Below are 17,438 nucleotides of genomic sequence, written 5' to 3' on the forward strand. Positions count from 1 at the left end.
TTTTTGCTGAAGAGCTGGGCACAAGAAGAGCCTGCTGGATCAGGCCAATATAATAAAATAATAATAATAATAATAATATTTTATTTAAATCCCCGCCCTTCCCGGTTCAAAAACTAGGCTCAGGGCGGCTAACAACAAATTTAAAACACTTAATTATAAAAGCAGCATAAAATACAGTATAAAAACATGAATAACAATAAAATTCAAAAATCAAAAATCAATTTAGGGGAAATAAGCATTAGATAATCCCCAGGACTAGCTGGCTGAATTGGTCCTACTTGGGCCAGCGAGGAGGCCAGGGGAGAATTAGCTGTGGGGTCTCAGAGCGGGTGATCTTCATAAAAGGGGAGGGGGAGGGAAGAGAAGGGAAATAAAAGATCAGGCTGAATTCAAATTAAAGGCCATGCGGAATAGCTCTGTCTTACAGGCCCGACGGAAGGAGGTTAAGTCCTGAAGGGCCCTAGTCTCATGGGGCAGAGCATTCCACCAGGTCGGAGCCATCACTGAAAAGGCCCTGGCCCTGGCGGAGGATAGCCTGACTTCCTTAGGGCCCGGGATCTCTAAACTATGGTTGTTCATGGACCTTAAGGTCCTCTCTGCAGGGCATACCAGGAGAGGAGGTCCCGTAGATAGCCCACCTTTGGCCCATCCACATACTGTTTGGGGCCCACTTCATAACTTTTTTCGGGTACATATCTGTATTTTGGCTGTGCCGCTGTTGTGACCCACCTTATCTCAGGCTGTGACCCAGCAAGGGGTCCCAACCCCCCCAGCTTAAAGACCAAAAGCTTTAAATATACGAATGAAAATTTTGGGAGCGAAGCAGAACGCTCCTATATGAATACCACTCCAAGATCTTCAGATGAAGAGCAGTGTATAACTTTAATAAATAAACACGAATAATAATTCTTCTTCCCACCCGGTTCTGACCACGACTCACATCCTCTTGCCCTGGACCAATTCCACGTAGTCCTCTGAGCGCGCGTAATATTCATCAGGGCTCAGGGCCCCCCAGAAGTTGGACCAAAGCTTGCCGTGGCGCGACATCATCGGAGCGATCACCTTCCTGGATGGCGGAGGGGGAAAGAAGCAAAAGAGAAGTCGTTTATGGGGAGATGGGGGACAGGAGAAAGGCTGTACAAATGGTTTTATAAAAGGCTCCAGAGGAGGGAAAGGGAAGCATTGCTTACTTGTTCTCCTGGATCAATATCTGCAAGATGTCCGGGTTTGCCACGACCACGTCAGCATCCAGGCTAAAGTAGTAGTCACAGGTGGGGTCTTGGCGGCAGAGATCCCTGTTGCACAAGTGAGGAAATTGTCAGAATGGGTCGAGAACATTTCTCCTCTTATAGGAGGAAATTCCAGTTTAACTACCTTCTCTGCTTTTACTTGTTGTGTTGGTGCTGACCCTGAATGGGGTAACTGTGCCCCTGAAGGACCAGGTGCGCAGCCTGGGAGTCATTTTGGACTCACAGCTGTCCATGGAGGCACAGGTCAAATCCGTGTCCAGGGCAGCTGTTTACCAGCTCCATCTGGTACGTAGGCTGAGACCCTATCTGCCTGCGGACTGTCTCGCCAGAGTGGTGCATGCTCTGGTTATCTCCCGCTTGGACTACTGCAATGCACTCTACGTGGGGCTACCTTTGAAGGTGACTCGGAAACTACAACTAATCCAGAATGCGGCAGCTAGACTGGTGACTGGGAGCGGCCGCCGAGACCATATAACACCGGTCTTGAAAGACCTGCATTGGCTCCCAGTACGTTTCCGAGCACAATTCAAAGTGTTGGTGCTGACCTTTAAAGCCCTAAACGGCCTCGGTCCAGTATACCTGAAGGAGCGTCTCCACCCCCATCATTCTGCCCGGACGCTGAGGTCCAGCGCCGAGGGCCTTCTGGCGGTTCCCTCATTGCGAGAAGCAAAGCTACAGGGAACCAGGCAGAGGGCCTTCTCGGTAGTGGCGCCCACCCTGTGGAACGCCCTTCCAGCAGATGTCAAAGTGATAAATAACTACCTGACATTCAAGAGACATCTTAAGGCAGCCCTGTTCAGGGAAGTTTTTAACATGTGATATTTTATTGTATTTTTGGTTTTTATGGAAGCCGCCCAGAGTGGCTGGGGAGGCCCAGCCAGATGGGCGGGGTATAAATAATAAATTATTATTATTATTATTATTATTATTATTATTATTATTATTATTATTATTATTATATTTAAAGCCCTAAACGGCCTCAGTCCTGTATACCTGAAGGAGCGTCTCCACCCCCATCATTCAGTCCGGACACTGAGGTCCAGCGCCGAGGGCCTTCTGGCAGTTCCCTCATTGCGAGAAGCAAGGTTACAGGGAACCAGGTAAAGGGCCTTCTCGGTAGTGGCGCCCACCCTGTGGAACACTCTCCCTTCAGATGTGAAGGAAATAAGTAGCTATCCTATCTTTAAAAGACACCTGAAGGCAGCCCTGTTTAGGGAAGTTTTTAATATTTAACGCTGTATTGTTTTTAATACTTGATTGGGAGCCGCCCAGAGTGGCTGGGGAAACTCAGCCAGATGGGTGGGGTATAAATAATAAATTATTATTATTATTACTTACATGGCCATGTCTCTCGCCTCCCCTTGGCTCAGCTCCTCCTCTGGACCGACAAGCTTGATGCTCTCAAAGGCCCCACGAAGCTGCTCCCACTCGGCTTCGATGTGCGGCTCATGATACACCTCCTGCAAAACGTTGGGACATGTTAAATGAGCCTCCCTAGCAGGGAAGCAGAGTCTCCCTGGCATTGCCACATTCTGACATAGCAGAGAGTTCCTGTGCCTTTACATCCAGGCCCGAACAGGAGATCAAAATGCCACAGATGCAGCAGAACTTCAGAATGCCTGGGTTCAAAAATTCCCCTGCCCCCAAACAAACATGTCACATCTGTGCCATAGATTTAAAGCTCTATTCTACCACTTTAGACAGTCCTGGCTTCTCACAAATCATCCTGGAAGAGTGTGGTTTGTTGAGGGAGCTGAGAAATGTGAGGTAACCCCTCACTCCCCTCTCAGAACTACAATTCCCCAAGTTCCCCAGGAAGAAGGATTGTCAAACCAGTCTGGGAAATGTAGCTCTGCAAAGGAAATAGGGGTCTCTTAGCAATTCTCAGTGTCCATAGCAAACTACAGTTCCCAGGCTGCTTTGAGGGAAGCCATAACTGTTAAAGTTGGAAGCCACCGGTCACCTATCTTATTAATTTACCTGGAGGCACTGATACATATCAGTATTTTAACTCTTCAAATGTCTTAATATATTGTTGTTAATTTTCCTTAGTGATAATTTTATTCCTTTATCATTTTGTAAACTACTTTGAGGTGTTCTTTTTTTTTTACAGTCAAGCAGCATATAAATTTTATGAAGCAAATAAAATAAATAATTAGGGCATATGCAAATTTGTGCCATGGGTCCCAAGTCCCCAAAGTCCTTTAAGAAGCTAGGACAGCTCTTCCCCTGCTCCCCCTCATGCTGTTTATCTGAAGGTCTAGTTAGACCTGAGCTTTAAATGTAAAATGAGGATTAGGCTACGGTTAGGGACAGTGCAAAATACCTCACCTTTCCTGGGTGTGTGTGGGTGTGTGTACACAACTCACATGATTGTGGATGAAGAGCTGGAGATGAGAGTACGGATAATTCAAGGTCAAGAGACGCTGAAGAAACTGAGGCAGAAAAGGTGTGGGCTGCTCGATGAACACACCCAGAAGCACACGTGGATACGATTCTTCCTGCAAAAAGGAGAGGGAACAGGAAAGGTGAGCTCAAATATGAACCCCCAGAAGCCCACTCTTAAACACTCCTCTCGCAAGGACCTGCAAGGTGAGGCAGCTGCCTCAGGCAGAAGAAGCGATGGAGGCTGGGTGGGTGTGCCCCTAGGCTTTGCTTCCTGCCTCCAAGTAGACCTACCACCCCCAGATATAGAGGAGGGCATCATCTCATCGACAGCAGCTCAGTTTGCTTCTGTATGAGGAGCGAGAGGGAAGCCATTTTGTCCTTCGCCTCAGGCGGTCAAAAAATGTCTTGGGCTAGCCTTGCTGCTCCCTCAACACCTTCCCTCCAGCCTCACAGCTGACTCTTCTGCATCCCGATTCATCCTCCGACTCACCGGCAGGCCTGACAGATCCAAGAGGCCTTCGTCACAAACTTCGCAGCCCCCCTCATAGGTCCAGGTGTTGGGGATGTAGTTTCCCAGATAGTTCAGCTGCAGCTGCAGGGATGGAAGGAGAAGGCAAGAATACCAGTCAGCAAGATGAGGGGAGGAAAAAAAATAGAGGACAGTTGCCCCAAACACCCCCCAACCTGAATTCTTCTTTGTGGGTTTTGCCACCATGAGTAATGTAAGCTTGGGAGCCTGCTTCCCTTCCCAGATATTGGACAATGTTTCAAGACTGGTTTGGCTACAAAGCCCAGAGGCAAATTGAAATGCGGCATCCATATTGTTTATTTGTGCTTTTATCCCGCTTTTCTTCTGTCCGTTGGCCTAAGTGGGGTCTCCCATCCAGACATGGACCAGGCACGGACCTGCTTAGCTTCAGCAAGCTGGCTGCAGACTCCCAAGCCCAAGGAATAAGGTCTTCTTCAACCAAGGGGCATGACCAGGAGAGGAGCTGTTCAAATACCTTGGTGGGTCCGTTGCCATGGATGACGACAGGAAAGGTGTCGTAAGCGACGTTCCGGGCGCGAACTCGGGTCTGTTCGAATTTCAGAACTACCTCGTCTGTTAAGCAAGGAGGATGGAATAAAGAGTATGGGACAAACTGAATCTCTGCTCCACCAACCAAACACCATGTTTCCCCTTTCAGAAATGTCCACCACACGGTGGGAATTATTGCAATCTGCAGCTTCCTCATGACTATGAAGTTTCAAACATGCAGATCAGGGGGAGCTAGGCAACATTCGCACCATACATTTAAATGGGAATGTACCACATTTTAAAGCATCACGATACCACTTTAAAGTCATAGCTTCCCCCCAAAAAAGCATTCTGGGAAATGCAGTTTGTTAAGGATGCTGAGCAGACCCCTATTCCCCTCACAGAGCCACAATCAAGCCCTCTTCCCAGGGAATTCTGGGAATTGTAGCTCTGGAATAGGGGCCTCCGAGCAGCACCCTTAGCAAACTACAGCTCCCAGAATCCTTTGGGGGAAGCCGCGACTGCTTAAGGTGGTATCACAGTGTTTTAAATGTACGGTTCTGGCTGCCCTACTGATGTGTTCACTCATAAACAACTGGAACGCTGCTACAGAAAATATCAACCACTCACCGATGGCGCCATTCAGGTTCTGGAAGATTTTTGACTTATGATCCAGCGTGATCTTATGTTTCTCCTAGGGAGACAGGAAGGAGGAGGTAAGAATAGAAGCCTCCCCTAACATAATCATAATCTTCCATCAAAACGCTACAATTACAAAGCACTCATAGAGTGCCACTATAAACACATATCCAGCAAGGATGTCCTATCTATTTATAAATTCAGTGTGCTTGCAGTATCAGACTAGGACCTGGGAGAAACAGGGTTCAATCCCCAGTCAGCCATGAAGCTCGCTGAGTTACCTTGGGCCAGTCACTCACTCTCATCCCACCCTCCCTCACAGGGTTGCTGTGAGGATTAAACAAGGAGGGGGTAGAACTAAAAATACCACCTTGACCTCCTTGAGGGAAAAGGTGGGATATAGGTGCAACAAATAAACAAATAATAAACGTCCATTGCTTTCCATTGCTACTGTGTCCTTTCTTTTAGCAGATCAAGATGATCAGGTGACAGCAAAAACTGAAAGGTTTTTAGCGGGAGCAATTAGAATAAGATCTACAGTGGTACCTCGGGTTACATACGCTTCAGGTTACATACACTTCAGGTTACAGACTCCGCTAACCCAGAAATATTACCTCGGGTTAAGAACTTTGCTTCAGGATGAGAACAGAAATTGTGTTCCGGCGGCGCGGCAGCAGCAGGAGGCCCCATTGGCTAAAGTGGTGCTTCAAGTTAAGAACAGTTTCAGGTGAAGGACGGACCTCCGGAACAAATTAAGTACTTAACCTGAGGTACCACTGTATTATAGTCGTACCGTGGCTTTCAAACAGCCTAGTTCTCGAATGTTTTGGCTCCTGAATGATCGAAAGTGACTGTTCCGGTTTTTGAACGTTCTTTTGGAAGCTGAACATCCAACGCGGCTTCCGATTGGCTGCAGGAGTTTCCTGCAGCCAATCGGAAGTCGCGCTTTGGTTTTCGAACGCTTTGGAAGTCAAACGGACTTCCGGAACGGATTCTGTTCGACTTCCAAGGTACAACTGTATTTGATTATTGACGTAAACCCCCCAAAATGTATTTTCTATAGTTACGTTTTTACCTCTATCTTCAGTTCATTTTATTTTATTTTATTTTATTGCTAATGGCTAGTGGCTGATGCAAATAAAGATTCTTCTGATTCTTGCTTTCCATGCGTCTGCTCAGAGCATGACGGGACATTGGATAGAAAGCTTTATTTCCCTATTAAAAATGGGTATCCTGCCTGTCTGTGAAGTGGTGAACAAAGTCCCCCCCCCCCCCGAATTTAGCTCCCAGCTTTTGAGCCAGAGAAATGAATGTGCAGAGTTTTTCTGAGAATCCGGTCCTGCTACTTTGCAAGGGCATCAGATTTCAGTTTCCCGGCTGCTGCTGAAAGCAGCTTAAGATGGTCAACTCAGAGGCCTCCACGTGTCCCTTCCATAAGCAGAAGGGGAGTCTCTTAAAGCCCTCCAGATTTTGTCGGGACTCCAGCTCCCATCAGCCACAGCCAGCACGGCCAGCTGTCGGGGATGATGGGAGTTGTAGTCCGGCAGTGCTCTGAGGGCCACAGGGTTCCTCATCTTTATTTCTCAAGGGCAGCAAGGACTCACCCACCCACCCCAACAGACTCACCCGCAAGGCGGGATCCAAGTAAATGCGTGTGTAGAAGAGCTGGTCGTCGTCGTCATCTTTGTACTTCCAGAGCTGGACGATGCGGTTGATGGTGGGGGCGTAGCCAATGAACCCTGAGGCAGAGAGACACCAGTTTGGGGATTTTTGAGGGAGTATGTACTGTTTCAAGCCTACCCTTGTAGCCTTAAGGCAGGAGTAGGATACCTTTTTATCCCAAGGGCCACATTCCCTTCTGGCAACCTTCTGGGGGCCATGTGCCAGCAATCAGAAGCAAAAGAGGCTGGGCTGATCTATGTTAGCTTTGTAGAATAGGCTAGTTTCTGTATACATTGGTACTTCGAGTTACAAACACCTCAGGTTACAAACGCTTCAGGTTACAAACGCTTCAGGTTACAAACGCTTCAGGTTATAAACTACGCTAACCTGGAAGAGTTCCCTCGAGTTGAGAACTTTGCCCCAGGATGAGAATGGAAATCATGTGCCAGTGGCACAGCGGCAGCAAGAGGCTCCATTAACAAAAGCATGCCTCTAGTTAAGAACAGTTTCAGGTTAAGAACAGACCTCCGGAATGAATTAAGTTCGTAACTAGAGGTACCACTGTACGCACAGAGAGATACACACACACACCTCTCAACAAGCAAGAGGTGTTCTCAGAGCTCAAAACACATTCCAGCCAGGCTAAATTCCTCAAGGTGTGCCTGAGGGATCAGTGAGAATTCCAAGAGCCAGGTAGAAAGGCCAGGAGGGTTGCATTTGGTCTCCAGGCCTGAGCTTCCCAGCCCGTCTTAAGGACTAGAAACTTGAAAAAAAAAGTAAAGCAGGAATTCTCAGAATGCCGATCTCTGCATTTGGATACCAAGTCTGCCGCTGGAAGGCGAACACCTGGCCTGTTGAAAACAGAGTCTTGCTGCTGGATTATTACTCACAGGGCACTTTCAAAGCACACCTGAGCTACAATCCTGGCACACTTCCAGAAGGGCAGTAGCAGCAGCATCCTAGCTGGAGTCGACAGGACAGTTACAGGAGCTCCTGTCAGAAGGTGCTAAGAAGCCAGTCATCAGTCAGGCCCTGTTACGCTCACATTTGCTGTACAAGCTTGTAATTTAGCATCTAAAAGGTAAAGATAAAGGACCCCAATAGTCAAGTCCAGTCGCAGACGACTCTGGGGTTGCGGCGCTCATCTCGCTTTACTGGCCGAGGGAGCCGGCGTTTGTCCGCAGACAGTTTTTCCAGGTCATGTGGCCAGCATGACTAAGCCACTTCTGGCGCAATGGAACACCGAAACCAGAGCAGCGCATGGAAACGCAGTTTACCTTCCCGCCAGAGCGGTACCTATTTATCTACTTGCACTTTTGGGCGTGCTTTTGAACTGCTAGGTTGGCAGGAGCTGGGACCGAGCAACGGGAGCTCACCCCGTCACAGGGATTCGAACCGCCGACCTTCCGATTAGCAAGCCCAAGAGGCTCAGTGGTTTAGACCACAGCGCCACCCACATCTCCTAATCTAGCATCTAATATAAGCTATTAAATAGCTTTTACACTCAATTCTCTCTGCTCCAAGATTCTAGTCCATATGGCTGCAGATATAAACTTGCAAGCGTTTGAGCAGCAAATAGCTAGAACCTCAAGCAGAAAGAAATCGGTAACAGTACTTTTCGGGATAGAAGAGTAGGTCTTTACAGCCCCAGTGAGCATCTCATTCCTTCTTCAAATATAATGCTTTCCTAATATAATGCTTTCCTTCTTAAGATTCACCTACCCATCCAAACCCGCACAGCTTGCTAAAGAAATGCTGTATTATTTGGAAACCTGGCACTCGGCAACGGAATATTAATTGTGCAAAACCCATGTGCATCTTTCCATAATTGATTCCAGTGGCAGATTCCAGTGGGCCTTCCTAGCACAGAATTCAAGTTACTTTGCTAAATGGGGAGTTGGAGGGGGACAAGGGAAGGGAAGCTGGCCTTTTACCTCCAGAGTTCAGAAAGCGTTTTCCCACGCCCACCGGCGGGTACTTCTCGGCCAGCGACCACTCTGGCCAGCAGAAGCTTTCCGCCGAGAAGACCACGTTGCTCTTGAACTGCAGGAACTTCCAGAGGAGTTCGATGGGGCTCCCTGCCAGGATCACATCATAGCTGGGAAGCAGACAAGAGGGCAGATTGAGAGCTTTTAGCGAGGGGCCTCAGGTGAGCAAGGCAATGCTTTATCAGCCTGTGGCCTTCTCCAGGAAAAGAGCATGCCCATTTAGAATTACTAACAGTACTCATTCAACATTTTATAGAGTCCTAGAACTGTAGAGCTGGAAGGGACCCCGGGGGGTCATCTAGTCCAACCCCCAGCAATGCAGGAATCAAAGTCTGAAGAAGCCCTGACAGGTGGCCATCCAGCCTCTGCTTATAAACCTCCAAAAAATGAGAATCCGTCAACTTCCGAGAGAGTCCGTTCCACCGTCGAGCAGCTCTTACCATCATAAAGTTCTTCCTGATGTTTAGTCAGAATCGCCTTTATTGCTACAGGGTCAATTTGTTCGGGTCGTCCCCTCTGGAGCAGCAGAATACAAGCTTGCTGCATCTTCCATGGGGCAGCCCTTTAGTTATTTGAAAATGGCTATCCTATCACCTCTTAGTCTCCTCTTTTCCAGGCTAAACATACCCAGATCCTTTACCATTGGCTATTTGGCCTTTTTGGTTTCCAGACCCTTTATCTTCTTCGTTGCCCATCAATTTCAATAACCATGTGCTTTCTCCAACGAACTCCAGATGGAGGTTGGGATGGAATTCTATAAGCACAACCACCCTGTGAGGTAGGCTAGGCTAGAAGAAACTGACCTGCCCAAAGCTAACAAACCAGCTTCTATTACCAAGTGGGGGGATTTGAACACAGGTCTTCCAATGTCACCTATTAAAGTGTGATAAATCACAAATATCTGGGTGGGAATTAAATGGTCAGCTGCCACTCTTCCCCAGAGAATGGATATCCCCATCCCAAGCTCCAGTTTCCTCCCGTTTCCATGCCCACCCCCTCCAAACGGAAAAGACCCTGACCTCGCCATCACTCCTTTATCAGGTAAAGTGCAACACCAACTATTTCCTCGTGACCTGCACAGCTAATATATTATATCCTCATCTTACCTGCTCTGAGTTTGGGGGCCCACACAGGCAGAAAAGAAAGAAAAGTAAAGAAGTGCAATGAAATGAACAGATCAAACATGTAAGTGTCTCACAACAACCCTGTGACATAGGCCTCCCTCACAGTCAAGTTGTTGCGACTGGCATAGAGAGAATCTGTGAGCTCACCTGTCTACAAACATGACAATTAGGTCCTCCTCATTGGCATGTTTTTTCATTTCCGCCTTCAGCCAGCGGACCTTCTGCCCTCCGCCGACCGTCCGAGCCACGTCCCCACCCTTCCAGTCTTCTCCTAGGCCGAGAGTCTGGGGGACGATGACGACACAAAAGCAACAGGGGTGGAAATTCGTTATTTTCCTCTAAAGCAAAACTGTCCCTCGACTGGTAATGCCTCTTCCACCTTGCCTGGGTGGAACAGGGCCGGCCCACTCATGCGGCAAAGTGAGGCGACTGCCTCAGGCGGCAAGATCCACAAGGCCAACAGAGCCATCTTCCAAGGAATGGGCTGCCTGCTGTTGTGGTAGCAACGACAACGACTGGACATTTCTTGGAGGCTGGATCTGCTGCCTCCATGACAGTCCCACCAAAGCCACTTCTACAGCGGCCTCTTGAAGAGGAGACGCTGCTGGTCACCCACCCCAGTGGCACCATTTTGTGGTTCTCCTCAGGTGCCAAAACGTCTTCGGCCTGCCCTGGGATGGAATATAGCCTATCGTGCAAAGGCAAGAGTCTCCTCTGCTACTCTGCCCACCTTTGCCTCTGTCCCCTCCCCCATCAATTCACATGTGGCCCCTGGAAGGTTTCCTGTAAGGAAATGTGGCCCTCAAGCTCAGAAAGGTTTTCCCTGGCCACTGCAATACAGTCATGCCCCATGAGGTACCAGAGAATAAGACTGCTGAGGTAATCCGGGGGCAGTTAAGTTAAGAGCTGAAATTTGGCTCTACATTCTACCTCCCCCCCTCAAATGGTTTTTTATTATTTTAATGGAAAGGAAATATCTGCTATTTTCAGAGTTTCTCACACCTTGACAGTGTAGTTGAAGTACTTGGCCGTCCGCAGGAAGCGCTGGTATCCCTCTGTCTCATCTGTGGCAGCTGTCAGTACCAGGAGTTTGCCTGAAAATAGGAACACACATTCCACAAATAGTGTCAGGAATGGAAACCGGAGGATTTACATATATAAACTGCACCTTGGCTGTCAAAGCTAGGCTCTATCTCGGGTCTTTAAAAAAGTTAGGTAGGAATTAAGAATGTTTTTCCCCCCAAGCCAGTTCCTCAAAAGCAGAAGATGGCACCATAAGTGCATATTTCCCCTGAAGATTTTTGGAAGAATTCACTGCTTGAACAAGTCCAGCAATCGTAGAGAATTTAGCAAGAGCTCTTTGTGGAGAGGCAAAGTGTTTGGACACATGAACTTGGAAATTAAATATTGTTAGCCCATTCTTTCCCAGAGGATTTCAGGATTGAAACCAGGCTTTTGGCTGACTGACATCTGATACCCTTTTAAATGTGTGTGTGGGGGGGGGGGGATTTATTGGTTTGTTTTTGTTTTTGATTATGTCTTTTGTGAATTTTATATCTTATTCTTATGTTGCAAACCGACCTGAGTTCTATGGCTATAGGGTGGTATGCAAATAATAATATTAAAAGCTCTTTTTATGCCGGATTCACTCAGCACAGAAAGAGCTTTTAAGCTCTCCGCCTTGCTTGGGTTTGGATGTGCGGGATTTTCCTGTATACACAGAACCCTTGGAAGTGAACCCCCACCTAAGATGGGATCCTACAGTGTAAATCAACAGTGCAAATTGTGAAAGTGGGTCCCATGTTGCAGCTTGGTGTGTGTGTGTGTCAGAGGTGGGTCTTGGTTCTGGACCAGTTGAAGACCACTGCACGACACTATGCCCAGCTTTCACCCCAGGTACCCTCCAACTGAAGGTTTCTAAATTCTTCTCTACTACTGAGAGCTCAGCTTACCAAAGTGTCCCCTCCTCTCTCAGCAGCACAGAGCCTAAGGGCCATCTCCCTCTGTCTACCTTCTCACAAGCTATCACATTCCTGGTGATTAAGTGCTGGAAAAGATGCTCTTCTAATCCTTGCAGGGAGGAGAGAGGCCCAGGGGGAGAGCAGGGGGAGAGCGGAGGAGATCTACACCACCGGGATCCCTGCTAACAGGAGCGAAGATTTTGCGCGCTCAGGCAGGCAGGCGTGTTTGGATTGGACCCAGATTCAGATCGCACCGGAGCCATGAACTACACGTATTCCGGGCGCCGGCTGCAAGCGTGTTGAGTAAGCAGAGAAGCTTCCCAAAATCAACATTGCTAGTAGTAGCCAAGGCCAGGCGTGATGTGACCCGCTCTTTCGCTGACTCGCTCTTACGCACCAAAGGAAAGAAAGAATTTTGGTTTGCAGGCCCGTAGCTAACCAGGCGAAAGAGATCTGGTCAAATAACGGTTGTGCATTTGAAAAGCATAAACACATTTCAACGCAGATGTTTTTTTAACCATCAACTGGTTTGATACAGAACACTAATTACAAATAAACTCTTGGTTATAGTGCAGCCAGTAGATATGATAATGCTTCCATTTGTATTTAAAAGATGAGAAGCAAGGTTTTCCTCTAAATGCAAGTCAGTCACTGGGCCATTCTTCTCCCGGGCTTTTGTGCAGGAACACTTGGGTCAGTCTACAGCAGCCTTCCCAAACCTGGTGCTCCCCAGATGTTCTGTACGACAACTGACATCAGCCACAACTGGCCAGCTAGGGCGGAAGGGACCCAAAAACAATCGGAGAGCTTGAGGTTTGGGAAGGCTACCTTACAGGTTCAGGACTGGATCCATAATAAGCCTGCAACCCTATATTCTTCTACCTGAAAGATCACTTTGCCCCTTCTATACCCAATATATCACTGTGAGAAGGCCTCCTGAAGATCTTATCAGGGGGTTTGTTCTTCACAATACAGGAACAGGGCCTTTACTGTGGTGGCACCTTCCCTTTGGGTTGCGTGGGGTGTTACCTAGCCCTATGCGGCCTAGGACCCACATACCTATAGGACCGCCTCTCCTGGTATGCCCCGCAGAGGACCTTAAGGTCTACAAATAGCAAGTCTTTGGTGGTCCCGAGCCTCAAGGAGGTTAGATTGGTTTCAACTAGGGCCAGGGCCTTTTCAGCATTGGCCCTGCGGGACTTGACATCTTTCCGCAGGGTCTCCAAGACAGAGCTGTTCCGCCTGGCCTTTGGCTTGGACTCGGTCTGACCCTTATGTTTCCTTCCCCTTATAGTCTTGATGATTTATCAGCTATTTTAAAATGAGGCTGCATTTTAACCTGTATTTTAAATTGATTTTTCCCCCTCCCTCTCTTTTTCCCCTATTATGTTTTTATTGTGATTTTATTTTATTGGTGTTAGCCGCCCTGAGCCCAGCTCTGGCCAGGGAGGGTGGGGTATAAATAAAATTATTATTATTATTGGGGACATGTCATGCTCCTTCTAGGGCAGTTTGTCCACCTTTGGTCCCCACCCTGCACTCAGCTCTCAGCTGTGGCTCCTAGAATCCATCAGCATGCGACAGCACACACACCCCAGGAATGGCTTCGACTGGCTGGCTAAACCAGGTGAGGGTGTAGCCGGTGGGTCTCAAACTCTCTCTGAGTTAGGGACTTCCTCTGCTTGCAAAGACAGGTTCTGGTGGATTGAGGGGATGGGACCAATAGTGGATCCAACAAACAAGAATGGGGTTTCTGTACGAGCTGTAGAGGGAAGCGAGGGGCAGATGGAAAACTCTGATCCTAAACTTCTGCTGCCTTGCAGGGCATCTTTGAGAGAAGAAAAGGCTCAGGAACCCTACCCCATTCTGGAGCGGAGTCCCTAAGACTGGTTGGCATCTTGTACGCTTCCTTGCAGCAGCTCTTGCAGCCAAAGTGGTGCAAAACGTATTGCTCTGCTTTACTTTGGATCACATCAGCAAGGCCGGGAGGGGGGGTATTGTCATCCGGGCAGCCCAGGACTTCCAGACACACTGCCCAGGTTTGGGCCCTGAAGAGGTCATTTCGGTACTCCTAACACAGCAGTTTGGCTTCACCCCCCGGAGGCGCACTCCATTGTCTCTTGAGACAGACAGATGCCAGCACCCAGAACAATACATTCCCTTTGAAATTCTCTCCCTTTGCAAATCATACAGGTGCTGCCTCTGTTGTTGTTTGAGAAACCTGCTTCTGAAGACCTTCCTCTTCCAAGGAAGCTTTTAAGTGGAGAACCTCAACCCAGTCACCATCTGTGTTCGAATCATCTTCAAGTGTTTTTATCTGTGGGACTGCTTTTTAAACGTTTGCGTGGTTTTCTGCCCATCTAGCTCAGACCGGCAGCAGCATTCCAGCATTTCAGACAGGGAGTCTTTTCCCAGTCTGAGATGCTCCAGAGACTGAACCTGGAATCTTCTGCAAAGCAGATATTCTGCCCTGCATCCTTCCCCAATGAGGAATACGTCAGGCTACTAGCAGGAAAAGAACCTTCACTCTTGTACTTGCTGACAAACTATTTTTATGTGAGCCGCCATCTCAACAGTGGTATTCATGGCTTCATGGAATATTTGACGATTGTAAAACAGCAGCAAAAATTTCCTGGTCTTTGTCCAAGCAATAGACTGGTCCCGCCAACCCTATTTTGGTCCTCCACATCTCAACAAACAGATGAATACGGATGCAATGGATTTCTAGGAGGAGAAAGGCTTCTCTCTGCACATGCATGTAAAAAACACACATGTGCAGCCTCTCTTGCAGTGGCGGCTGCAACCCACACAGCTGCACTGGCTCAGAGCATCGAAGTAACTCTGCTGGGACCAATGACTCTTCCTCGTTCCCATGGCATCTTCAGCTCAAACCAGCTGTGAGAAATAAGTCTCGATCCAGTGGTCCATTGCCAGGTTTCTGGGGAGTGGGGCCTGGTGAGTCATCCCACCAACACAGTTCCTTTTGACTCATAGGAATCTCTGTCTTATCCTGCGTAAAACCACTGTGGCATCTCATTCATTATTGGCGATCCAGACAGTCAGTGGCTCCTCCAGGGTTTCAGACAGGACTCTCTCTCCCAGGTCTACCTGGAGAGAACGGGAATTGAACTTGGGCAGATTCTCTATCACTCAGCTATATATATATATTCACACAAACACACCTTAGAGGCCAACTAAATTTGTTTTGGTATAAGCTTTCGTGTGCATGCACACTTCTTCAGATACGAAAGCTTATATCAAGATCAAACTTAGTTGGTCTCTAAGGTGCTACTGGATGGAGATTATATATATATATAATATATATATATATATTGGAAAACCAAGGGGTCTATGAAATACCCTGCAAAGTCTGCCCAGCCACGTACATTGGACAAACAAACAGACGAATAAATGCACGTATTGCAGAACACAAGAATGCCGTCAAAAAAGAAGAAAAAACTTCCTCTCTTTTCCAACACATGAAAGAAACAGGACACGAAATTAATTTTGCAGATTCCAAATTGCTCTTTAACATGGAACATCACCACAAGAGAATAATCATGGAAGCCATCGAGATAGAGAAACACCCTCACAACATGAACAAGCGTGACGACACATCCCGCTTGCCAGACATCTGGAAATTAGCCCTCCCCACAAAAACTGACACCAGATCCAGAGGCACACAGAACGCCATCACCAATCAACCACACCAGACCCAAACCCAGACCCTCTCCACAGATAAATTACAGACACCATCCAGTAGCCAAACCATGGTGGCACCTCCGGATGCTGCACCCCCCTGCAATCCCTACACAGATCTGGCTGGCACAGGCCACAAAACCACAGCTCGCCCCTATACACGAAGCCAAGCCAGAGCACAACTAAGTGCAGTACAGCCATCTTCTCAGAAAAACTCTTCACAAAGTTCAAGAGGTCAAGACACAAAGGCTTTAGCAACTAATCCACACCTAATGACCCACCTAAGTGGTACTCAGGATATCACTCAAGAAATCACTCAAGATATCCCTCAAGTAATTAAGGAACAAAAGAAGAAAAGGCACACTAGCCTGGGAACTTCCTCTCTGCCCAGAACATTGGAGGCTATACACCACACCTCCTCAACAGTATTTATAGGAACTCAAACACTGAGATCCTGCTCTGTTCCAGTAACAAGAAGCCGAAAGCACCAGCCTGAAGATGACGAGTGAGACCTCGTCGAAACGTCGCCTAGACACCCCAACTTTTACACGGGAAGACACCCGAGGACACCAAAACCTGCATATATATATATATATATATATATTTGCTTTCGTAGATTTTCACGGGTACAGGAATGCAGGTTTTGGTGTCCTCGGGTGTCTTCCCGTGTAAAAGTTGGGGTGTCTAGGCGACGTTTCGACGAGGTCTCACTCGTCATCTTCAGGCTGGTGCTTTCGGCTTCTTGTTACTGGAACAGAGCAGGATCTCAGTGTTTGAGTTCCTATAAATACTGTTGAGGAGGTGTGGTGTATAGCCTCCAATGTTCTGGGCAGAGAGGAAGTTCCTAGGCTATATATATATATATATATAAAACACATATACACACACACGCCGGCTCCCTCGGCCAATAAAGCAAGATGAGCGCTGCAACCCCAGAGTCGGCCACGACTGGACCTAATGGTCAGGGGTCCCTTTACCTTTTAAGGCATGACAGGCAGGTACAAGGGTGCTTAGCGGCATGCAGTTGAGGTGGGTACAGCCTCAAGGAAAAAAATGACACCCCTCCCCCCCATGATGCATCTGCCACAGATCTCCCCGCTATTCCAGAACTGATGGGAACCTGAGCAAAATCCATCTAATGCTATGAGTTCCACAGGCTTTGCCAAACACACACAGAGGCCTCATGTGCTTACATGGCACAATGGCATCCACACATTGGCACAGTAAGCCTCTGTGACCGCACAGCAAGGGCAGCATCACTGAAACCTACAGGGCCAGAGTGGGAGCCAGCGGATTCTGGTAAATCTGAAGTACCAGCCCAGTCAATGGAAGCAGCAGAATGGAATGATAGAATCCTGACCAGGTGGTGCCATTTCAGAATAGGAGAGGTGGGCATGGAGCAGTTTTAAAAATGCACCCGTTGAAAAACTTCTTGCAAAATGAAGAACTTGCAGGAAGAAAGGTAGCTGAGCCCTGCTGAGCTAGTTTTCTGTTTCAGGGAGTTTAAAAAAGCAAAACGAAAAACCCCAGGGTTCTTTCTACAATTCCTTACAAGACACAAACAGATCTGGTCTCTTGTTTCTATTTGCTGCTCAATTCCACACTTGGCAGAGAGGCATTTTGCGCCACCTTCACCCTGCACAAGAATGCAAAATCAAGAATACGGGGCATTTATTTGCGTATTTTATTATGTGCACGCCACACCTATC

The 17,438-nt window shown here is 47.8% G+C and overlaps 1 protein-coding gene across 1 annotated transcript in view; it reads right to left on the minus strand.

The window, feature by feature from the left end:
- Window positions 1-17,438, minus strand: part of PLOD3 (procollagen-lysine,2-oxoglutarate 5-dioxygenase 3) — a 34,362-nt gene that overhangs the window by 7,760 nt on the left and 9,164 nt on the right. The window contains exons 2-12 of the mRNA XM_028702146.2: window positions 11,072-11,163; window positions 10,217-10,353; window positions 8,892-9,055; window positions 6,922-7,034; window positions 5,287-5,350; window positions 4,643-4,740; window positions 4,129-4,230; window positions 3,620-3,751; window positions 2,589-2,710; window positions 1,191-1,295; window positions 941-1,066 (exon numbers count right to left, since the gene is read on the minus strand). Coding sequence (XP_028557979.2) covers window positions 941-1,066; window positions 1,191-1,295; window positions 2,589-2,710; window positions 3,620-3,751; window positions 4,129-4,230; window positions 4,643-4,740; window positions 5,287-5,350; window positions 6,922-7,034; window positions 8,892-9,055; window positions 10,217-10,353; window positions 11,072-11,163 — 1,255 coding nt within the window. The remainder of the gene's footprint in view (window positions 1-940; window positions 1,067-1,190; window positions 1,296-2,588; window positions 2,711-3,619; window positions 3,752-4,128; window positions 4,231-4,642; window positions 4,741-5,286; window positions 5,351-6,921; window positions 7,035-8,891; window positions 9,056-10,216; window positions 10,354-11,071; window positions 11,164-17,438) is intronic.

The sequence above is a fragment of the Podarcis muralis genome, chromosome 13 (assembly GCF_964188315.1).
Source record: "Podarcis muralis chromosome 13, rPodMur119.hap1.1, whole genome shotgun sequence".
NCBI lineage: Eukaryota > Metazoa > Chordata > Lepidosauria > Squamata > Lacertidae > Podarcis > Podarcis muralis.